The following is a 26,019-nucleotide window of genomic DNA, read 5'->3' as shown; positions in this document are numbered from 1 at the left end:
TTTTGTGTGAGGTTGGCCACTGAGGCTGCTTTGAATTTGATGATAGGATAAAACCAAGAGACTCTAGTCCAGTTTAGGTAAGGGATATAAAACCATAGATATGAAAGCAATTTAGAAAGTTCACTGTATCAGTTCTTCTTTGCTGTTGTAATGAATTGCCATAATTTAACAGCATTTCAGATTGTTCTTATAGTTTTATTGGGTTGAGGGCTAACATGGGTCTCCCTATGCTAACACCAAGGTGTGAGGGGACCAACGGTTAGCGTAATGGGTATGTTGCTGGACTCCCATGTAGTCGACTGCAGTTTGTGTCCCGGACCCGGTGGCTTAAAACTCACGCTGGGCATGTGTGTGTGTGTGCCCAAGACCCCGAGAGGAGAATGGAGGAGAAGGATTGCGTGTGGCCATACCCCTGCAGGGTGATTTCTTGTTTTCTGTCTCTCTGTCTGTCTCTGTCTGTCTGGCGAGCACACGTGCCCTATAGCAAAAACCTCTCAAAACAAACAAACAAACAAAAGAACCAAGGTGTGAGTGGGACTGCACTTTTTTGGAGGCTCTCAGGGAGAATCTGTTCTCTTGCTTTTTCCAGCTTCTAAAATCCACACATACTCTGGCTTATGGTTGCCTTCCTTCATTTTCAAAGTCAACGATTTTGCACATTTCCATCCCTTTCTTCTGGAGTCATATCTTTGTCCAATTCTCTGAATCTCTCTTCCATTTTTTAAGGACGCAGACCAGATAATAGAAGATAATCTTCCTACTTTGAGGTTAGCTGATTAACAACCTAAGATTCACCTGTGAACTTAGTTTTCCTTTGACTATAGGTAGCATATTGACAGGTTTCTGAGAGTAGGGCATATACAGATTTATTCTGCCTATAACATCTAATTTGCAAATGGATAGATTGTTGTGAATGGTGAGCGATGATTCAAGGATGGAGCAAGTACTCGGAATTCAAGCCCTTGGCCAGATGCTGCATTTTGTTCCTGAAATAGAGAATTTGGGATGTGGTGCCATTTTATGGAAAACAGTGAGCTCAGAGGTGGATGTGTTAAGTTTGAGAAGCCTCTGAATTGTGTCTGGAAGAAGAGAAGCTGGAGATACTATTTTGGACATTGACAGCTTTGGAATTACAGTTTAAGCCCCCAAACTCATTAATTTTGTCTGACATATATGAAGACAGAGAAAATAAAGAACATATCCAAGAAGAGTGTAAAATTGTGCGTTTTTCATATGTGGCTGTGTGTGTGTGTATTTAGAATAGATAAAGAAGTGTAAGCCATGAAGTTAGTAGAAAACTACTAAGATAAGTTACTCAGGATTTTTTTCATTGAGAAATTGTTTTTTTAAGAAAGAAAACTCCTGAGACCAGCAAATAGCATAATGGTAATGTCACTGGACTCCCATGTAGTTGACTGTGGTTCAAGTCCTGGACCCGGTGGCTTAAAATTCACACCAGGCACATGCACATTTAAATCCCAAGAGGAAGGTGTAATGGTGTAATGGTTACATTGCTAGACTCCCATATAGTTAACCATGGTTCAGTCCTGGTCTCGGCAGCTTAAACTCACGCCAGGTGTGTGAGTGTATTCCCAGGATCCTGAGAGGAGAATGGAGAAGGGCTTGCTGCATGGCCATCCCCCCGGAGGGTGATTTCTCGCTTTTTGTCTCTCCGTCTTGCTCTGTTTTTCTGGCAAACACATGCACACTATAGCAAAAACCTCCCCTAAATCCATCCATCCATTCATCCATCCATCCATCCATCCATCCTAAGAGGAGTATGGAGGAGATGGGATTGCAGCATGGCCCTGGAAGGGGGTGCGAGTGATTTCTTGCTTTTTGTCTCTCTGGTGAGTACATACACCCTATAGCAAAAATCTTTCAAAAAAGAAACAAAAACTTAAATTCTTACTCTTTATAAGAAAAATTTAAGAAAATGTATTTACCTATGTAAAAGATATCCTAAGAAGCGATCTGACCACCCAATTGTGCATTTTATTTGTAAGTTTCTGAAATCATGGGGCATGGTCAGAAAATGTCATTTTTTATTTCTTTTAGAAACTAAAAGCAGCCTATAAAATTGGGTTCTTAATCACATAGGAATCCTTGGGGGAAAAAAGTATATACTACTTTGTAATTGAAGAAAATCAACAGAACCAATTTTCTTTCCAAGAAATTAAAATTAGGCATTTCAAAATTTTAACAATAAAAGATAACTATGGAAATGACAACATGTCATGTAAATAGTGTTTGACATGCCAAAGTTGTAATTGGCAATTCATATGTTTGAAAAACAATTTATTTAAGTACAAAAGCAAACAAAACTTTTGTTTCTTCAACACTATTCAAAATTGTAAGCTTCAAAATTAGTAGATGAAATTGTTTGTATTTCTTAAGAGAAATAGATCTAAAGGATTTTTAAAAAGTAAAATAGGATCACTTCTTTCTAGAAATGTAAATGTCTCTAAGAAATCCTTGATCTTTGAGTTGGTCTCTTGAATGGATTTACTAGGACATTCCCTGGAGAGACAAACCATCAGTGAGTAAATCATCCTTCTCATTTATAAATTAGTCTACCTCATACTTGATTAGCAAGAATCAGTCTCCTAAAACATGATTGGACCTCCTTGCGAGGATAAAAATTGAACTTCTCAGCCATGAGAGCTGAGTATTGAATTTGGAGCTCGATGATTTCCTTTGAAGAGTCTCTCAACATTCAGCCTTTCTTTCCATAACCCATGTCTTGGGTAATCATTAAATTAAGAAAACTGATCAATGACTTGTGAATTCCTGTGTTTGCTTTCTATGCATATTTATATGTGGGAAATCCATGTTGAATAAAATATTCTCCCATAGCCAAAATATTACAATGCCAGTTTCATTTCTGTTTCATTCACTCTATTGAACAAGGTCCTAGAAATAAATAGCTTGACAATTGTACTAAATGGCTTGCCTTCCCTATAGAGTAATGAGAGTAAGGCTTTTTATTATTATTATTTTTTATGCCAGCCATAAAACTTCCATCTGTCATTCTTTTCTGTACACTAACACCATGCTGTTCTTGGCATGGGTCACATTTGTAAATGTTTCATTTATGAACCATTCCTTCTCCTGACTCCTCAGCAGTATAGAAACATGCCGAAAAAGATCAGCTGTCTTGCAGTTCCTGCATCTCTAAATTTGGCATCACAGTCACTCTGACATTTCTCAGTAGTTTTCAATAGGAAGTTGTCCTACATAATTCTCATGACCTTATTTGTCAAATAATTGTGATAAGAGCTGTTTAATGTGTGACCGTTATGACAGCTACTTGTCTTAATATTTTATTTAAATCTTCACATTTTTCCTGCCCATTTCACTCCTTATAGACTATTCTATTCTACAAGCAACATTCCTTACCAGACTACTACAATTCAATTTAGCTATTTAGAAGATTACGGACATTCTTTAGGCAGTCAAGGATGTTAAAATTATGGTAAAAGAGTTAGAAAATTACATTTTTATTTAAATTATTATTTTATGTCCTCCCCTCAAAATGTATATTATTGTATGAATAGATTATCAAGTGTCATGATCTGATAACCATGTTTTATAAGCAGTTGACTGAAATCTGAGTGCTCATGAATAGAATTTAGTTGGCTGCTTTAGAAAAATGTCTATATTGATAATTTCGTGTCACCTTTTTTAGAGACTAAAGGAGCTAGAATATGGATAATATTTCTGGAAGCAGCTGGAAGGAATAGAGAGGAGAATCTTTAGAAAAAGCAGTATTGTCCTTACCTTTCTCTCAAAGACATCCTGAATGGGTTAATAACCAGGGGAAAGTCATAGAGTGAGGGAAAAGCAGCCATGGTCCATGGCACTACAAACAAGTTTTTGTCCATTGTTCCTTTTTTACATTTGAAGTCATATATAAAAGATCAGTCCACTGGGAGCCAACTGGAGGTGGATGCTAAACCTTAGGGAATTACTTGGCTTGGAGTAGAGCAACTCCCAAACACTTGGAAGAATAAGAATTATGACTTGGCTAAGACTACACAAGTACACAATATTAAAGGCAAGTATATAACCCAGGAAGTACTAGAGGTTAATTTCTTGGCATGATAGAAGTTCGAGTTTTAGGAATTTCCATCAATACACATCTGTGAAAAAGTTCTTATGATGTGATTTTAGGTATGCCATTAAAGAGTCCCAAGTCACTGTCTTCTGAAAGACATGCTATAATCATTTCAAATTTAACCTGGATAAATAAATAATGCTAAGAGAATAAGGGAAAATGAGTATTCACAAACAAATTTGTGTGCTAGTTCATCTGTTTTCTCTGGTAAAGAGGTCATTTGAACACTACAGTCAGAGATGAGAGAAGCTGCAAAGGGCATGGACTGAGAATGAGTCGCCTGAGGGCACTTCAAACTGAAAGGGTTTGGGACAGGTGGGAGCTAAGAAGACTCCAAAAGACAGAAATATGGGTCTTTTCACAACCCATCCTATGCTAAAATAATGTCTGGATTGCTTTTATTTTTCCTAGAGACCACTTAGTGCCTTCATTACATTTCAGTGAGATCATATTTAAATAGCATTTGACCTTCACCACAAACTAAACACAATGGCCATTTAAATTTTATCTATTGATAGTACCTGTCTACCTATTTATTTAGCACTGCTTTTTCAGCAGTTGGTTAAGGACTGATTTTTCCAAGACATACGTTTCTTGCTCCTACTTTGTTCAGTTGCTTCAATTCATTCACTTATTTTATTCAACAGATACACTTCACACACACACACACACACACACACACACACACACGGAAATTTCGTACTCCTGAGGAGTTCATTTTGTTGGTAAAACTAATTTTTAACTTAACATAATATTGAGAATTATGGTATCTTGATGTGGCTATAATTTCAATGGATAAAAGAATCCCAGTCTTCCTAAGTTACTTAATATATATTTGTTTCAAAATGTTGACAGCACAATTAAGTGTTTTAGGTGATAATTTGTTATTTTTGCTAACTAAAACTTGAATTAGAATAGGTTTATTTCCAGTAATTTTTTTAAATCATTCTTTTTTTAAAGAACTATTTTATTTTTTATTTATTCATTCATTTATTTGTTTTTAAATTTGACCAGAGAGAGACAGAGGGTGAGAGTGAGAGAGAGAGGAAGTGAGAAAGCAAGCCACCAGGTCCAGGCTCGAACCCCAGTAGGCCATGTGGGAGTGTCCAGCACCTTAACCACCACGCCACCCGCTGGTCCCTATTTCTAGTAATTTTCAATTATTTAAAAAAAATCACTCTACATAAGACATTTTATCTCTCCAAGCCAATTTTGCATGTATTTCTTTTATTTGGGATTATTTTTGAGAGTATCCTACAGTTAGAAAATCATTATTTCCCACCCTGTTGATTAATGGATATATTTCTACAATCTACTTAGTCATCAATTCTGGCAAGTGGCATTGTGGTCAACTGCTATTCAAGTCCTATACCTGGTGGCTTACTTACTCACTTTCTTTCTTTCCCTCTGTTTCTCTGGTCAAATTAATTAATTAATTAAGTAAGTAACTATTGAAAAAAATCTATTCAGTCCTTGGAGCTTGGTCTAATTACTGACAGTTTTGATGGTAATGATGATGTGATACTGGATGTCTTCCCTTTTATTGGAGAATAGCAGTTTAATTCTACACAGTTACTAAATAGCTGAAGCCATTCCTTGTCTGCACTCTCTAAATAAAGACATTTACTCTGTTCTGGTACTAGGATACTTGGATAAGCTATGACATGTGGGTTGATCAAAAAATCTAATAGTGAAAGTAATAACATAATAGCAATAGTCTTTCAAAGTAGACATTGTATCTTACAGACTTTCTATATATTACAGTGTCTAAGTAAAGTCTTAAATATAACAGAGACTCAGTAAATGTTTATTGAAATAACATGAAAATGTGTTACATACAAACAAGTAACATTTCTGTGTCTCCATGTGCCCTACTGAGGGAAGGTATATTCTTATTAGTATTTTCATTATAACCGCATGTGTAATGAAGAGAAAAAAAAATCAGAAAAACAAAATTCCTCCATTTTCAAGAAAGAAAAAGTTATTTTTTCCTTCTTAGATAAAAAGGCACTAGTGTTTCTTTTTAAAATAAAAGTTTAAGTAGGTTTTTTTAAAGACTTTTATTATAGAGGAGTGATTTTTGCATTGAGATGTGCATTGTTGGTATCAGTAAGTAGTCATAATTTCTTTTATCAGAATTATAAAAACTTTAAATGCAGTTCAGGACTTAAATTTGAGAATATTCTTGGAAAAAAATGGAGAGTATTCAAAGCCCATGAAAGATGAGTGGGGAATATAAGAAATGATAGAACTATAAAGGCAAGAAATATCTTTGATGCTGTGGAAGCAATAGGGGACAGGTTCAATGGTTTGGACTATAGGCCATTTCTGTGGGAAAGATGAGAAATTTATATTGTAAGACTAGTCTTTCTGCCTGTTTAAACTGTGTAATTGAAACAAATGCTGATAATGCATGTCTCAGACAAAGCTTCCTAATTTATTTATAGACAAAGTGTTGAAGGAGTCAAACTAGAAGAATTATTTATTGCTATTAATAAGGGACATGTCAGATTTTCTTTCATTATTTTTGGACTTCCGAGATAACAATTTGATGGGAAATGAAATCTTCTCAGGTGACTCTGAAGTGAGTCTTAATGACCCAGGAGGGAATCTGTAGTTTAGTGACCTTGTGATACATCAGATCTACACCTAGATACTCCTTGGGTCTCTGTGGGAAATGCTGTTAATGGCAGGTTTTAGCGATCATTATAAGACAGAAGCAAATAAAGCTGCTTAGGAGAGGAAAAAGATCTGGAGGTTCTTAGTGAAATAGAAAGGTGTAAAAGTGAAAGTGACTATTACTAGTTATATTTTTAATCAACTATTAACTATATCATTTTCATAAGGCTTTCCGTTACAGTTTTTGCTCTACAGAATAACTCACATTCTAAACAACAGTAGCTCACAAGAGAAATACAGTATGCTGGAAATATTTTTCTGAAATTTAATAGAAAAATCGTATGTAGTTTTATAAATATTTTTTGTATTTATTAAACAAAATACACATTTTATTTGGATACCACTAGATTACTATGTATTTCTGGATAATCCAATTTTTCATTTACCATGATATAAATGAATTGTATTTTCATTTGTACTCGTTGCATATAATAAATGTTAATATTGGTATTTAAAACCTTGACATTAAATTTAAACACTTTTAAAAAGCACTGACTTTTTATCCAAGGTTGATACACTGTGATTTTTTTCTTCCTCTTGGGTTTGCAGTATTTATTCCCTCTAATCAGGACTACATAACTTTTGTTTAAAGCCAGCAGGAGGAGCTCTCACCTTGCTGGGTTCAATGTAATTAGTGTGCCTGAAAAACCTGAATTTGTGGGGATTTCGTATGTGAAATAAATTATAAAATTAAAACTTTTACCATGTACAATGGTATTAAAAATCTGAAAACTCTTGTTTGGCTTTAGTATCCAAGTCCTAATCACTCACCTGATATGCAGATTTGAAATTTTATTATTGTTAGGCATTTTTAATTAGTGTGATTGCAGTTTAATGAAAATAAAGAAAATAGATAAATCTTGTTTCTGAAAGCTAATAAAGCCATACAATTCTTTCTAGCACCTACACTATTGTAGATACATATACATTTTCCTTTTTATTTGTTTTGAAATTAATATACTTTACTGTTTACTTGATGAATATTGAGAACAAAACAGCCAAAATAGGTTTTAGAAAAAACAATAATTTTATCGAATAATTGATTGATTTACTTGACCATAAATTTATGAAAACCAAATCTCTATTGAAAGACTTTGATCTGTATTATGTATTTTTGAACACTCTACATCAGTAAACTCCTTGAAATGAATATTGTGATTTGTGGGTAGCACCTTTTCATTTTTATTGTAGAAAATTTTAATGAGGAAACTGAAATCAGAACTAATAATGTCATAGGATAGGAGGTAAATCAAGCCAAAGAAATACTCATTTTTTTACAACTACTAAAATATAAAAGAGAAAACAAATAATGTATTTGAACTTTAAAAGGTAGGAAATAGTACATTTTTAAAGGTTTAGAGCAGGGCATGTGATTCTTGGTTAGAATCCAAAACTGTGTACAACTTTGTGATGACAAATTACTTAACTTCTCTTAGCCTCAGGGAGGCTTGTAAACTGAGTATATTGAGTATATTTTTAAAAAAATTGAAACATGAGGTCAATACCCAAAATATATAAAGAATTCCTACAACTCAAGAGCAAAAACCAAACACCTCTATTACCCTATTGAAAAATGGGCAAAGGATTGAATAGACATTTCTTTAAAAAAAAAAAAAAGCAAAAACATATTAAGTGGCCAACAGGAATATTACTAATAAGGAAGGAAGGAAATCAAAAGTACAATTAACTGTTAACTCATACCTTTTCAGATGACATTATCAAAACAGTGTTGGGATCAGCAGTTAGCGTAATGGCTATGTCGCTGGACTCCCATGTGGTCTACCACGGTTCACGTCCTGGACCTGGCGGCTTAAACTCACGCCGGGCACGTGTGCGTGCGTGCCCAAGATCCCGAGAGGAGAATGGAGGAGAAGGGATTACGGTGTGGCCATCCCCCCTGGGGGGTGATTTCTAGCTTTCTGTCTCTCTGTCTCTTTCTGTCTGTCTGGCGAGTGCACGAGCCCTATAGTGAAAACCTCTCTAAAAAAAAAAAAAAAAAAGAAAAAAAAAACACTATTGATGAAGATGTGGGAAAAGGAAACCCATATACATTGTTGATGGAAAAATAAAGTGTCACAGACATTATGGAAAATAGTACGAAGGTCCTCAAGGAATAAAAATCGAACTGCCATATAATCCAGCAATCCCCCTTCTAGGTATTTATTTAAAAACATGAAAACAATCTCACAGTTGTGTCTAAACTTCCACGTTCTTTGCAACATTATTGAGAATAGCTGAGATATGGAAGCAAATTAAATGGATAGAGAAATTATGGTACATACATATAATGGAATGTGAGTCTTAAAAAGGAAGGGAATCCTGCCACATGAATGAACCTAGAGGACATGAGGGTAAGTGAAGTAAACTAGCCATGCTTATTTTTGGAGGAAATGAATATATTTGTTATTTTGATTGTGGTGATAGTTTCACGTACATATGTATATGTCCATACTTACTAAATTATGTGTCAAATATGTATAGTTTCTTATATTCAACTTGTATTTCAATAAAACTTTTTAAAAAGAATAAGATCATCAGTAATTTAAGACACTGATTGCACGCTACAGACATCAATAACATAAAAGGGAATTTATGTCCTTGTCAAAACAGAGAAAAATTATTTTTTGTGTAGTTTACCAGATCTTTAAAGAGGGGCAATTAAAGAAAGGTCTGTTAAAAGGAGGGAACAACCCTTGTAAGACCATTCTGAAGTTATCTGAAGAAGAGTAGATATAGAACGTCCTCCTCAGTGACTATGAATTCGTGTATTTTTCCAGCCTGCTGGGGAAATATGTGTTAGGTGAGTAATATTAAACTATTGCATGCCCAGGAGTAGATCGTGATATCACGTGCTTCTTTTCAGTAGTATCTACCAAAAGTAAGAATAACTTTGTAAAAAGTTTGTTTCTTTTGTAAAAGAGAGAGAACAGTGTTCAGATTCTGGACAGCATCTTGCCATACTGTGAACCTTCCCTCCAGTTCTGTGTGTTCAGGTTGACCAAGGATCTGAACCTTGGGCCTTTTCACATGACTCTAGTATTGCACAGAGGTCCGCTACAACCCACACCACTGTGGCTGGGCATGAAAAGAACCTGAATTTGGTAACAAGATAAGCTTATGGCTTTGAGTATTTATTGTAATGTTACATTCAGCTTTTTCTCTGTATAGAGATTATTATTGTTACCCTGAATGAACTCAAATGTTATCATGTGTATATGCATGTAGGCATATCTCATCATTGCTGCGTTTTCTGTGTATAACTTCTGCTACTTCCAGGCTTCTTAGAATTGCATGTTAATATGGAGTGAATTAAACTACAAATAAAGACCTTTAAAAAGCTTTAGTTTTTTAAGTCTCCTTTTATTTCTTTTTGTGATGTTGACAGTCATGAGAAACCATTAGCTAAATATATTAATTCATTAGGAGTAGCAAATGGCATAACCCAATTTGGCAATTCTTTCTTCATTTATTAACTTGAAGATTTTAATTAGAAAATGTTATTTTATTGATCGTTTTGTTATTCATAGGTAGTTCATACAGAAAAAGCAAATGTTTTATTCTTGTCAGTGTACTGTCTAGTTTTAAAACAAATGCTTTTCTTGAATTCTGGAAATTTTATCATTATGAATCCATGAGTTTAAATATGTAAGTATTTCAGTCCATTATAGTCACTAACCTTATGTGTGGTCAGATTTTTGCCAGTAGAAACCTACATGTTGATTCCTAAATCCTTTTAACATGTCCCTAGTAGTCATGGATAGAACCCTATTTTCTTTTATAAGGACTGTGAAATACTACTAATGGAGTTGTACAAAAATAAAAATAAAAGTAAATGGTACCTGAATCTAAGGAAAAATGCATATTTAATGATACCTCATGATCAGTTAGGAAAGCTCCAAATGTGGGGAAAATGACATTGTTTTGTTTGATTTCAGTGAACTTTTAAGTAGTGAAAAACATCACTGCTTTGTAATTAAGAGAAATACATATTAAAACAACAATGAAATATGGTTGCACACTTGTTCAAGTTTTGGCATATGGAGAGACTGGACAATTTGCTGTTCTGCTATAGGGAATGTAAAAGTTCTCGGACATTTTAGAATCTTGTTTGACTGAGGGCAGCAGGTGGCACGGTGGTTAAGCTGCTGAACTCCCACATGGCTGATCATGGTTTGAGTTCTGCAACTGGTGGCTTGCTTTCTCACTTTCCCTTTCCTTCTGTGTGTCTCTCTGGTTAGCACATGTGTCCTATAGCAAATTAAAAAATGATAATTATAATAAATAATATTTTAAAAAAGAAACTATGTATGAAAGTGAGGGGAAAAAAACAAAGCGGGCTATTGATTAGTTTTAAAAATCTGTTAAACTTCATTAATTTTTTAATTCAGTTATCTGTCTCATTTAGCATTGTTAAATGCAGATGTACATATTTTTAATTAACCAAATTATGCATTTTATTACTTAACTACTATTATGTATTCATATTTGATATTACTATATAATTCTAAAAGTTAGTGATTTGACTTATTAAAGCAAATGTGATGAATAGTAAGGATTGTTGACATTAATGCTTTAAATAACTACAATACATTTTTTAACCAGAAATTCACACACAATTTTTTTTATCTATTTAATTCTAGTTGTGTTGCTTGATACAACAACTGTGCTGGGAGAGCTAGGATGGAAAACATATCCATTAAATGGGGTAAGTTTAAATATTTTTAAAAAATTGTCATTATTGTTAGATTTTTAGGGCCCTTATAATATAGTTAATAGGGTTTTTGGCCCTATTTAGCATGCATTTTGGCATCTGACTTAAATTCCATAGCAAAGATTAAAGTACTATTAGAACTGAAAATCAAGGGTAATGATATGTAAGTAAACATTCTTCCTCTCTTCTAGATTAGTAATCGTTCTATAATACATTATTGCGTACAGACATAGTGACAATAGAATGCCTTCCATATTGTATTTGCTTTAGAAATAAATTTCTATGTATAAGTTCATGTCTGTTATGTGCATATGTTAAACTTGATAACCTCACTATGTTTGGACAATAAAAAAACTTTTAAATATCACAAGTGGATTGTGCAAACACCAATAATTTGGCTTTTAATACAAAGTGTGATCTACAAAAGCAGTATATGTTTTTGAACATGGCAAAAAAATATGTTGTGATTAGGATTTTATTAGCTGAAAATAATTGTTTCTAAAGACTTTTAAGGATGTGTAATTTACAAAATATAGCTATTTATATACCAGTATTCTGGCTATGGTGATCTTTGAGTTTTATATGTTTTGATATGTTTTGTGTATTTTTCACAGTGCGGTGTATTTATTTTTTCATAGTAAACTAAAATAAAAGACTAGTTTGTAAAGCTTTTACTTAGATTTTGTTTGTCTATTTAAAGAAAATATTCAGGAATGGAAGCAGTCAAATGTTTTCAGATACACTTGGGTTAACTCTTCTTTTTTCTTTTTTAAGAAATCGTGTTATTCTTGCTCATCACGTTCTTTGTTGGTTTTTTTATTGTATCTTCCATTATATCTTCAAATTTAGATCTGAAAGGAGAAGTTGACCAAAGTGTTTTAATGTCTTTAGGGTTGTTCACAAATTGCTGATTAATTTGACATTTTTCTTTAAAAGTTACTCATTAAGCACATGTATGTTCAACTAAAAAAATCCTATGAGGAGTTAGATCTTTTTGTTTAACAGGCAGTTTACATGGTGCAGTGGCATTTGCTTTTTTAAATTTGTTTGTTTAATATTCTGCGATTTAGTTTTTCTGAAATTTTATTTTTATTCTAGTAGGTCTTTCATTGGATATTTTCTGAGAAATATATGTTTTGAAATGGGATTATGTTTTATCTTACTTATTTTCTTTAAAAGGAATAAACATGGATATTTGAATGTATTAAGTTGATCACATTTGTCACAATTACACTTAAGAAATAAATAATTTTTCTAAAATGCCCTTCCAAGTTTTAGATATATCTTTCTGCTAATATACAAAATAATTTATGTGTTACTAATAACTTAGACACCTTCTTCCCTCATTTTCTGAAAATAATGACAAACATGTTAGAGACAAATCATGGGCCCTATGAAATCCTAGCCAAAAATCACGTGAGAAATGCAAGAAATTCTATCCCCGCTCTACTGATCATGTTTAGCTTTATCAGATTGCATTTCAGAGCAAGCTGGTAACCAGGAGGCAGGTGGACTTACAGAGTAAGACTATGCTTACTGCTATCATTAATGTGATTATTATTTTGTAGCTGTTATGAAATGGGGAATTGTCACATTACTTTTAATTTGATTTGTAAGTTTTAGAGAGAGTGCAGAATTGCCTCGATACTGATACTTGCCTATAGTTTTCTACTTGCCAGACATTGCACTAAGTATACACACTGTATTTTCATAATAGCCCTTTGAGATGTGTCTTACCTCTGTTTCCCAATTGGAAAATCTCAGTTTTAAAGAGACTAAGGAACAGAAAATACCAACAGTTATAGGTCAAATAGTGAACAATAGAATCTGATTCAAACTAGTAGATTCCTGATTCTAAAGCCTGTTTTTACTGTGTTACTGCCAATTGGAGAAACACTGAAAATTTCACAAGACTATGAAGCACTTATGTGTGATATTTGCACAATTGATTCAGATTTTTTTACTATTATATTTCTATTCTAAGGTGTATATTTTGAGTACTGGACAAATACTAGCAAGAAGAAAGAGAGAAAGAAGAGGGGAAAATGCTAAAAATCAAAAAATATAGAATAAGGTGGAAAAGGAAAAATTAGTAAACATTTGCCACATGCTTGACTTTCTTCAAAACACTTTACTTATATCAGTTCTGTAAATCCAGTACAATTTATCCTCACTGATAAACACGTTAACTGAGGCTCAGATATATTAAGTAATTTTCACAAGGTCACAGGGTTAGGAAGAAGTACAACAAAAGCTCTAACCAAACATATCCTAATCCTGATGCTTACAGGTGATCATTTCAAGATAGTTGCTTTATATTTCTTCTAAAATTGTACTAGGATAATGATGAGTATATATAGACTACTGAGAGAAAAATAACACATGAATTCAGACTTTAGGAAGTTAAAGGAATACTCAGTTACCCTGGAATATCACTGTCGAGAATAGGCTATGTACCTTTCAGGTTATCTCCAAAATAATAGTCCATATAGTACTAAGATTATTTGAAAATGGGAGCATTTATTTATTTATTTATTTAGATTTTTGTTATAGGGTACATGCACTCACTAAAGAGAGTGAGACAGAAAGCAAGAAATCACACCCCAAAGGGATGGTCATGCTACAGTTCACTCTCCTCTTGGGATTTTGGGCGTGCACACACATACTCTTAGCATGAATTCTAAGTCTCCAGGCCGAGGGCCTGAACCATAGTCAACACGCGGGAGTCTAGCACCTTAACCACTACACCACCTGCTGCTTTTGCATGTAGGTTTTTTTTTTTAAATAGTGGCTTTTGCCTTAGAGCATGTGTGCTTCTCAGAGAGAGAGGGAGACAGAGACAGTGAGAGGGAAAGTGAGAGATCACCTCCTCCCCCTCCCAGAGGAATGACAATGTCATGATCTCTTCTCCTCCATTCTCCTCCTGGTATCTTGGGCATGCACATACATGTGCCTGCAATAATTTTCAAGCCATTGGCTGTGAGGGAGTCCAGCGACGTAACCACCATGTCATCTAATGGCCCCAGTGGTCATTTTTTTATAATATATTTTGCATGAAGCTTTACAAATTAGGTAAAACAAAAGTGGATCAAGGAAAACAATAAAATAGATCATATAAGTGAGTTTTTTTTAATAAATTTTTTGCTATAAGGTGTGTGCGCTCTCCAGTGAGATAGAGAGAAACAGAAGGACAGCGAGAAATCAACCCCTCCCTCCGCCCCCAGGGGAATGGGCACACTGCAGTCCTGTCTTCTCCATTCTCTAGGGATTTGGGGCACACATACACACATGTCCAGTGTGAGTTTTAACCCTCTAAGTCCAGGACTTGAACCACAATTGGCTACATGGGAGTCTAGTGAAGTAACCATTATGCCATCCATCTGCTGGTCCCATAAGTAAGTTTTAAAGAAAACTCGTATTTTAATTTCTTCATTTAGTGGAAAGGATAGATTACTGTGACTGTGCTTTACTTGGTATTATTTATAGGTTAAAACAGCTAAGGAACTGATCAGTAAGAATGAATAACTTTGAAAAAATGACTACTAAAAATGCTAAGAATGAAAATAATCTAGGGATCAGCAGTTAGCATAATGGCTATGTCACTGGACTCCCATGTAGTCGACCGCGGTTCGTGTCCCGGACCTGGTGGCTTAAAACTCACGCTGGGTGTGTGTGCGTGCGTGTCCAAGATCCTGAGAGAGAATGGAGGAGAGGGGATTGCAGCGTGGACATCTCCCCTGGGGGGTGATTTCTCACTTTCTGTCTCTCTGTGTCTCTCTGTCTGTCTGGCAAGCACACGTGCCCTGTAGCAAAAACTCCCCCCCAAAAAAAAAGAAAAGAATCTAGACATCAATATAGGTTAAATAATTTAAGATTAATGAGAATCATTCATCAAAGTTACCACGTGTATAGAGGCATTTATATTTATACAGTTGTAATTATATATATTACGGATCATATACATTTTTCACTGTATAGATTATTGAACTATGCTAATATGAATGGCCATTTCAAATTACTTTTCTTTCAGAGACATTAATTCAGTTGGTTTTACAAATATTTTACATGTGGAAAAGACAATTAGATTATATTTGATCATTTATGATGTAAAGTATATCTGGTATTTCTGTGAATAATATATTCGTAGGATTAAATTTTTTTGAAAAAATTATCTTTCTATAAAGAAGAGAACTTTGGCATTTTTGAAATGTGCTAAATGTGCTAACTAAAATGTAAGAAATTTAATCAATGGTGCCATAGCATTTTTACTTGTTTGTGTTTTACATATAGGGCTGTTCTACCAGTACTGTGATACTGATTTATTTACTAGAGTAGACATTCACAGGATGTCTGTGAACATGTTAGTGAACCCATTGGTGCCATTTGAGTAGGAGGTGAGCATTTTTGCTTAGTGATTATGGAAAATGGATGAATAATTTTGAGTCAATGACTCTTTAGGCTTGCAGAAATTAAAACAAATATATAATTTTTCTAAAACACTCACATGTGAGTTCATTTGTGTCAACACTATTTTATTTTAAGCCTTGTCTGGAATTCAATTTAACAAAATTTCGTTTCATGTTTCTCTGTGCCAAGTACTCTGTTAAGACACTTACAATGGATTTTTCTTTGCTCAAGGAGTCTTTCATTACAGAGCTATTTCCACAATTGTAAGACCAACAAAAAAATTGTCCTCAGATAGTTTTGTGTAATATTTTGTGATAGAATAACAAGGAGGGTAACTAATTCTGGCGAGAGAAAATTCGAGAGTGAGTGAGAAGTGGTAGATCTTTTTGTTTTGTTTTGTCTTTGTAAACTGTGAAGGAATCACATATGGGCTGAAAGAAAATGTTGAAGGGCCCTTTTAGACAAAGAGAACTTAAGCAGATGCACATAATTATTAAATGTGTACATTAAGTTTTTTGAATGTTGAGAATCTGTTGACTGACTGGACTGGTGGGATACACTGGGAAATAAAGCTGTAGTCTTAAGAGATACTGTAAAAAGATTTGGGGGAACAGCAGATGCTGTAGCATTTATGTCACTGGACTCTCACATGACCTACCACGGTTCAAGTTCTGTACCCAGAGGCTTGAAACTAAAGCTGGGCGTGTATTCGCGCATGCCGAAAATCCTCAGAGGAGAATGGAGAAGGGAATGTGTCATGGCCATCCTCCCTGAGGGGTGATTTCTTGCTTTCTGTCTCTGTCTTTCTAGTGAGTGCATGCACCATGCACCCTATAACAAAAAACTCTCTCTCAAAAAAATTTCAGCGTCATCACTAATCTATATAGTGCCTTTTTCAGCCCCATAAGCAAAAGAGAGAGAAAAAATTCTCAAATTCACTGAATCATATTTGTATAGAGATTGAAGATTCTTTGTAGAAGAGATTGAATACATCAGAGAATTTGGGAACCAGTGGTTGTAGTTCTTACACGGTGCTCTTATTGTCTCAAGAATTTTATGTCTACATAATTCAGAATGCTTACGTACTTTATCCTGTGTCTCTCCCATCTTTTATCTGTCAATGTGAAACACTAAGATAACAATATGTTGGTAATCTAGTAAAGAATCTAAGAGAGTACAATGGTAAACAATGCATGAATTATTTTTTGTAGAGCACTATAAAGTCGTGATAGAAAACTAAAGAAATATTTTCATAAACATTAACTGTAGGCATATATATAGGTTAGTGAAGCTTAATCATATTGTGAGGAAGGGCAGATCTTTATTCAAACTTCTAGTGAAGCTTAATCATATTGTGAGGAAGGGGAAATCTTTATTCAATCTACTGATTCAAATAATAATCTCTTCCAGAAAAAAAAAAAAAAAAAACACAGTTATCATGTGAGCAGAAATATGTTTTCCCAGCTACTGGGATTCCCTTAACCTAGTCATGTTGACATGGACATGTACAATTAACCACCACAATTAGCAATATAGAAATATATATTGCTCATATCTTAATAAAAGCTATAAATGAATCTATCAATAATACTTTTATAATAAGAGGCATAGATAATAATTAAGAAAGAGACTTTTTATTACATACATCTGAGCCCATCATTTCTTAATATCTGTGTTCCAAAATTGAAAAATAAAAGATTGAATGTATTACAATAGAGGATGGAATATCTACTAATAAGTAAATTTTATATTATAATTCTATATTTCATATAGTAATAACTAATGTACCATAGTGCAAGAATGAAGTACTTCATTTTGATTCGTTTTATATATATAATGAAATTATCTAAACCTACAGGTCCATGTTTGAATTCTGAAAATATTAGTTTTGGTGATAATTCATGTTGTTAAAAATAGATTGCTTCAGCTTTTTTTTTTTGAGAGGTTTTTGCTATGGGACGCATGCGCTCGCCGAAAGACAGAGAGACACAGAGAGACAGAAAGTGAGAAATCTCCCCCACAGAGAAGATGGCCACGCTGCAATCCCTTCTCCTCCATTCTCCTCTCGGGATCTTGGGCATGCACGCACACGTGCCCGGCGTGAGTTTAAGCCACCAGGTCGGGGACTCAAACCACAGTCAACTACACGGGAGTTCAACGACATAACCATTACGCTAACTGCTGGTCCCCAGCTGTTTTTAAAATTGATAACTAAACAATTTTTCTTCTGAGAAACTTCACAATATGTTTAGTAGTTTTCGAAATATTCATGTTAATTTTAGTTATATTGTTTCATGTTTCAAAACAATGCTTTCAGGTTTGTGAATTAATCCATCATTTAGCTAATTGTACATTTATTTTTACGTTTATAAGATTTTTCATAGCGGCAGTAGTCCCCAGCCACACTTAAAGAAAGACATGCTGATAGTATCTATCTCATTAAATATTGTAAGGATAAAATGACATACTATGAGGGAACTTCAGAAAGTTCACACACGGGGCAGATTGTGGTATAGCAGTAATATGCTTCACCTGTGAGGTAATCTTCACAGGAAGAATCCCAGTTTAAGAACAGAGACCTCCCTAATTATATTAGGCACCTCTTGCCCATTATCTGGGTCTAGCTTAAGCTGGGGTGTGGATCATGGCATCAAGATTATTTTGGCAGTACTATCTCATTTCTTTTTTTTTTTCTTTTCTTTTTTTAATTTCATTTTCTTTTCATTTTTTTTCTTTTTTTAATTTCATTTTCTTTTATACATTCAATCACATTGTTTAGCTTAAAAAGTGAATATTTCAGTATGTGAACATTTCTCCCTAGTCCAGTTGATAAAACTATAAAGTATCTTCAACAGATAATACCACACAGTTCTTTGTCCCATTAATGCTTTGCCTTCTCTGTTTCTCTAGCTCATGGAAGAAACAAACGTTATAAAAAGTTCATGGAGGGGCCAGCAGGTGGTGTGATGGTTATGGTGCTAGACTTCTGAGTGGCTTAATTCATGGCAGACTGGGCAGCTTGCTTTTTCACTTTTCTTTTCTCTCTCTCCCTGTCTCACTCTGGTCAAATTGAAAAAATAACAGTAATGAATAAATTAAATAATTCTTTAATAAAATGTTTATGGAAAATGGAATTAAAATTCTAAGTCAATTTGGTGCAAAAATTTCTTTTGAAATTTATTGATAGTCTTGTCATAGTACACATTTACAAGAACTTTTTTTAAGAGTTATTTTTATTTAACTTTATTTACTCATTTTAGTTTGACCAGAAAGGGACAGAGTGAAATATATATATTACTATATATATTTTTTTATAGTGAAAAATATATATATTATATGAGAGAGAGAGAGTGAGACTGAGAAAGCAAGCCACCAGCCAGGTCCGGAATTTGAACAGCTGTCAGACACGTGAGAATCCAGCACTGTAACCACCATACCAACTGCCAGCCACAACATTTACACATACTTTTAAAAAATCTGTTTGTATGCATACACAACACACACATATATACATACACACACATGCCCATGTTTTCAAAAACATATATATAATCTTTATTATTTATGATATCATTAGTTTTTATTATATTTAATAAATACAATAAATATTATATATTTATAACTTAAAATAGTGTCTGTTTTATAATAAACTTCATATAAATATTATTATTACTTTTAAGAATACTTTAACAATCCTATTTTCAAACAACAAAATGCCTAGAGGCTATCATAAAGATTTCTTGCTACTTTTCTTTTTCCTGAATCACATTTTCATCATGTATCAACTTATTTTGCATGTAGAACTACAAATAAAACAGTAGTTTCATAACTTTGCTAAACAAATAAAATGTGAAATATAAAAAGTGTACTTTCTGATATAAATGTAAATAAAATATAAACTTATTTTTTCTATCTTTTACTGTGATTTCACTTTGTGAAATGCTATTTTGAGTACTGGATGCCAACTAGGAGTATGTGGTCATTAATAAGATATATAAAGGACCAACAGATGGCATAATGATTATGTCATGGAACTCCCACGTAGTACACCACAGTTCCAAGTTTTGGACCTGGCATTTTAAAACTCATGCCAGGCGCATGTGCATGTATGCTCAGAGTCCCAAGATGAGAATAGGGGAGAGGGGATTGAGGCATGGCCGTCCTCTGTAGGGGGTGATTTCTTGCTTTCTGTCTCTCTGGCGAGCACACACGCCCTATAGCAAAAATCTCTGTCTCTATAAAAAAGATATATGAACTCTTGTTCTTGCTGTCTCAAATCTTATAGTAGTTATGCTCTTTAAACTGTATACTGAATTCAGCCTTGCTTGCGATATACAATATATGTTTCAATAATATGTAAATTAGCCTCACAGCTAAGGATTGCCAAAGCAAATAGAATACTGAGGGTAAAAGCAGACTCCTTGACATTAGGTGTGAGACTTCAGTGTGACAGCAGTCACATACAAAAAAGGTGCTGAGTTAGAATTACCCTGGAGAGAGTCTGGAGGCCAGTCTACTCAACTTAAATTTTCCTTGAAAGCAATTCTTAGGGGGAGAAAAAAAGAGTATACCTGGGATACTTGCATGGAAAGGACAGATGAATTAATTTTAATTCTTACGCTTTTCCCTTTTGTTTAATGACTCTCAGAGTTTTTAACAATGCAGCTTATAAATAAACAGTCTCCTCCACAAAAAGACCAAGCAATGGCTGAATGTACTTAAAAAGGGTCATGTTAGATGTCCAGTCTTTCTCATATGGGCAATTGGAGAAACATAATCTGCAGTCAGTCTTTGTTTCTTGACACTAGTCCTTTCAGAAGTTTGCTACTGCTATGGTTCAAATGATGGTTTGTCCCCCAACAATTCCTGTTTGGGAATTCGTTCCCCATTGTAATGTTATTGGGAAGTGGTGAGATCTTTGAGAGATGAAGCTCAGTGGGTGGTGATTGGCCTCATGAATGGATTAGTGATGGGAGGAGTGAATTCTAGCTGTTATGAAAAGGGGTTGGTTATCATGAGAGCAGGTGGTTATAAAGGAGGTATGACTGCCCCAGATCTTTCTTTCCGTCTGCACATGCCACCATCCCTGTGCTTCTGTTAGCCGTATGATGCCACCCCATGACTTTGGACTTTCCAAGTATAAGAATTATTAGTCAAATAAACATATATTCTTTATAAATCACCCAGTCTAGTTCTGAAAGCAGCACAATAGCAGACTAAGACATCCCCATGGAAGCACATGTCAGCAGAAGTGAGCTCATGATTTCTTTAGATCTCCTGTGAACCCTATGGACAAGCAGAGGGAGTAAATCGCAACACAGGATAGAAGGCCTCCTGTGTTTGTGGAAGGCAGCTTCTGAGATTGTCCTTCTCTGTGCTCTTCTTTTATGCAGATTCAAGTTTCTGACCTATATCACTTTCTTTCTCTTTGAAGAACTCATTTTAACACTTCCTTCTCTTCTCTTCTCTTCTCTTCTCTTTTCTCTTCTCTTCTCTTCTCTTCTCTTTTTTCTTTAGAGAGAGAGGTTTTTGCTATAGAATATACACACTCCCCAGAGACACAGAAGGCAAGAAATCACCCCCCGCACCCTAGGGCCACAATCCCTTCTCCTCGATTCTCCTCTTGGGATTTTGGGCACACACATATGCCCAGAATGAGTTCCAAATCACTGGTTTGAGACTTAAACTGTGGTCAGCCATGTGGGAGTCCAGTGGTGTAACCACCACATGATCTGCTGACACCTCATTTGAACACTTCTTACAAGGAGGATCTACTGATGACAGATCTCATCAATTTTTATTTCTTTGGGGAAGTTTTTATTTCTCCTTCACTTTTGAAGAATAATTTCACAGGATATAGACTTCTAGGGTGGTGATTTTTTGTTTTGTTTTTTGTTCTTTGAGAGAGAGAAAGAGAGAGGTAGAGAGACATCCTTGATAGGGTCTCCTCTATACCAAAATCCTCCCTGCATCCCTGCAGTCAGCCAGGATCATAGCTGTTCAGGTAAACCCAACATGTATACCAGACCCTTCCAATATTGTGCATCTCTACCTCCACTGCCTGCACCACTGTAGCTGAGCGTGTGTGTGTGTGTGTGTGTGTGTGTGTGTGTTCTCAATACTTCAATACTTTACGCTATTCTCTTTTTGCTTGCATGATTTCTGGATCTAATTCTTATCTTTGTTCCTCTGTAGCTATGGTGTTTTATTCCTCTGGTTTATTTTTTAAAGCTTTTTATGAAGTTTAACTATGATATGCCTGGCTATATTTTTTCTGGCATTTATCCTGTTTGATGTTCTCTGAGCTTCTTAGATCTGTGTTTTAGACTGCATTATTAATTCTGGGGGGCAATTCTCAGTCTTTGTTGGTTCAAATATTGTCTCTTTTCCTTTTTCTCTCTCTCCCCTCTCTTTCATTTTCCTTCTGATAATCCCATTGCCTGCATGTTATACCATTTGTAGTTTTCCCATAGTTCTTGGATATTCTGTTCTTATTTTTACTTTTTAGTCTTCCTCTCTCTCTCTTGCTCTCTCTCTCTCTTTTAGTAGTGCGAGTTCTGTAGCAATATCATCAAGCTCAGAGACTCTTTATGTAGCTAGGTCCACTCAGCCAATGAACCCATCAAAGGCATTCTTCATATCTGTAATAGTGTTTTTGACTTCTAATATTTCTTTTTGATTCTCTCTTAGAATTTCTATCACTGCTTACATTATCCATCTATTCTTACATGTTGTCAACTTTTTCTATTAAACCTCTTATTTATTAACCACCATTGTTATTAATTAGTAGTCTGATAAGTCTAGAATTCTTGCTATATCTAAAAGATTCTCATGCTTGTTTAGTGTCTTCAGATTTTTTTTTTTCTGTTAGCATGCCCTTTGTAATTTTTTTAGAAATGGACATGTCTTATAGGGTAGGGCACTTGAGTAAATAGGCTTTTAGTAATACAGTGGTGAGCTGTGGGGAATGGGAAGTGTTTACTGACCTATGACTAGATCTCTTCTGAGGCCAACTAAGAAACATAAACAGATGTGGAAAGCAGAATTTCCTTGAGAAAAACACAGGAGCATGAGTCATTCAGAGCTGCTTTCTCTCTTTTATCAACTCACTCATGTATTGGTAAATGACCTCCCCTGCATGCAGGCAATGAAGGGAAACAGGGGGATGAATATCCATAGTTAATTAGAGTTCATAAATTGTGAAACATTTAATACCTGAGCAACTACTAGTAGTGTATTAGTGTCACATTTTTTTCTCTATTATCTGAAAATTTTTCTTTCTGCGTAGCATCCTCTCTGCAAAGAAAATGGGTCACTGCTTTATTTTTCACTAGTTGAAATGACACATACTGGATAATGATGAAGTTAATTCTATGGAGAGGAAAAGAAGTAGCAGAAAGGCAAGTAACAATGATTAGGGAATCAGGTGTGAAGTATTTACTGATGTCTATGAATACGTAATTAGCCTTGTATTCTTTGGGCAGCTAAAAAATAAGTATGTATGGAATTCATTTTTCTAGCAACTCTGCTATTCTTTAATGTGTAATCTTGATTGTATCTTCCTGTAAACATTTGTTTTGAAAGTGTGGGTTTCTCTAAGTCAAATACTGACTTGAAGAATATAATCTTTCATTTATTATAATGTTTATTTTTCACACTGTTACTTAAAAAGATTTAACTTCCAATCTCCTAGTTCCAAGAAAAGTTTCCTGTTTGTCTTTAAAATACAATCCAAGATTGTAGAATATAAGCAAAGGTTCTAGTTGTATCAGCAAGTTCCAATAATTTTAGCTAGAATCATTAAAATGTTTATAAATAATTTCATTTATACATAAGAGTCTATATCTAAATCCAAAGCAAACACATGTAAATATTAAATTCTCAGTGCCAGATAGTGGTGCAGCAGTGAAACATGGCACTCTGTGTGGAAATCCCACATGGGAAAGTTGGCAAATCAAGTCTACACACCTGCTTCAATATTCCAAGCACAGGCTGCCCATGATTCATAACTGGCTGAGCTGGGGTTATATAGTTGAATTGGAAATACTATCTCTCCTTTTGATTCTACCTCCTAGAAAGCTCTTTCAAGTCCATCTCTATTATCAGTTTCATCTGTCTGTGATTAGCTGGTGCATCAGTTTTTCTCCAGATTGTCGCGTCTGTGTCAAAGTTGCTTGCTGCTTTGGATCTTTCTCCAGACCTTTCCTCCAACCATTCCAATCTATGCCTTACCTTATTGCCAGAACTTATTAACTGAATCTATAATCAAGCCCATGCCTCAAACTTCTCTTCCCTTGCCTTTCATGTAACCTATGGCCAATAGCTGCCTCTTCCTCTTCATATTCTGACATTCCCTGACTTTCATCCACCTCTACCTTCAACTTCCAGCTTTTACAAAAGAGACTTCTTTCATAGTTTCTCCAGATGACTTGCATCATCTTGTCTCTAGATATGTGATCACACTGTTGAGTCTGTCTGGAAAGAGCTCTATTATCTTACCACAGTTTAACCCTATACCTTTTCTAGTATGCTTTGTCCCATTGGCCTTTTTATTTTTTATTTATTTATTTTTTTAAGGTTTATGACATAGGGCATGAGCACTCACTTGAGAAAGACAGAAAGAGACAGAGAGAAGAATAGTAAGGAATCACTCCCTAGAGGAATGGCTATGCTGCAATCTCTTCTCCTCCATTCTCCTCTTAGCATTTCGGGGACATACCACACACACACACACACACACACACACACACACACATCCAGTGTGATTTTCAAGCTGCCATGTTTGGAAGTCAAACACAGAGGGCCACGTGGGAGTCCAGAACTTTAATCATCACTCCACTTTCTGTCTCCTCTCCCTTCAGCCTTTTCAGGTACAGGAATTTATACCTTTTATTGAAGATTTATATTGCTAAAGTTTGAAGGAGGAAACCCTTTTTTTTGGCATACTTGAAACTCAGTGCATATCATAACTTACATCTCGTATTAGACTGTGAAACCTTGGAGTGATGGATTGAACGTTTCATCTCTGTGTTAGGCAGCATAGTGACTGCTGTGCGGCAGATGCTGCTCAATGAAAGTTGGTTGAATAGTTAAATACATATATAAGTACAAAATTATTTTAAATAAGATATTAGTTAAAGGGCATATTTTGCAGCTCTCATTGGTGACAGAACAATGGGATCCTAACTTTGGACAGAATCAGCTGTGCAGAAAGGACCAAGTGGTTGTAAAAAGTGAACTGTGTTATTCATCATTGTTCTTGACTACAGATAGAAAAGTTCACATTTGCTCTCATTTTTTGTATTTTACACAATACAATTAATTTTCTCATGGTCAATTTTCTCACTGAAATAGGAGTTGAAAGATAGAAGGGAAGGATATTTACTTAGAATATAAAAAGAATATAAAAAGACTATAGAATATAAAAAGACTATAAAAACTTTTAGGTTTTTTATATCTATTTAAGAAGCATCTATCAAGACATAATACACTTTGAAAGAATTAATGACTGGTTTAGAACAGTTGATGATCTGAAACACATCTGGGAAATATTAACCCCAGATGGTTATTAATCCTGTACCTTGTTATTAAGATGAGAATAAAAGGTAGAACATATGGATTTTTAATGGTTGATAGATAGAGTGCAAATTTTAGACAATTTATGCTAACCATTCAAGCTTTCAAAAAGCATAGGTCAGCGTTAAATGTTAAATAGGTTTTTATAATCGGTATTCCGTGCAATTAGTATTTTGAACTAATGTACCATAGTAAGCAAAATAGGATCTAAAATGGTTTGACTTTGTTTTATTTTAGCAAAGCAAAACCTGTTGTAATAATAAATGTGATGCTTAACATAGTTTTTATCTCCCTCATAATTAAGTAGCAATATATGTGAAAATGTTTCAATGAAATTCAAGAAGTTTTAAAAATAAAAGCATGAGGGACCAGCAGTTAGTGTAATGGCTATGTCTCTGGACTCCCACATAGTCGACTGCGGTTCGAGTCCCAGAGCTGGTGGCTTAAACTCACGCCAAGTGCGTGTGCGTACTTGCCCAAGATCCCGAGAGGAGAATGGAGGAGAAGGGATTGTGGTGTGACCATTCCC

The 26,019-nt window shown here is 34.7% G+C and overlaps 1 protein-coding gene across 1 annotated transcript in view; it reads left to right on the top strand.

Moving 5' to 3' along the window:
• EPHA6 (EPH receptor A6) overlaps nucleotides 1-26,019 on the top strand; it is a 983,118-nt gene that overhangs the window by 46,841 nt on the left and 910,258 nt on the right. The window contains exon 2 of the mRNA XM_027769481.1: nucleotides 11,437-11,501. Within this exon, the coding sequence (XP_027625282.1) occupies nucleotides 11,437-11,501 (65 nt within the window). The remainder of the gene's footprint in view (nucleotides 1-11,436; nucleotides 11,502-26,019) is intronic.

The sequence above is a fragment of the Tupaia chinensis genome, unplaced genomic scaffold (genome assembly GCF_000334495.1).
Source record: "Tupaia chinensis unplaced genomic scaffold, TupChi_1.0 Scaffold149851_1, whole genome shotgun sequence".
Lineage (NCBI taxonomy): Eukaryota > Metazoa > Chordata > Mammalia > Scandentia > Tupaiidae > Tupaia > Tupaia belangeri.
This window is presented reverse-complemented; position numbering and strand designations above follow the sequence as displayed.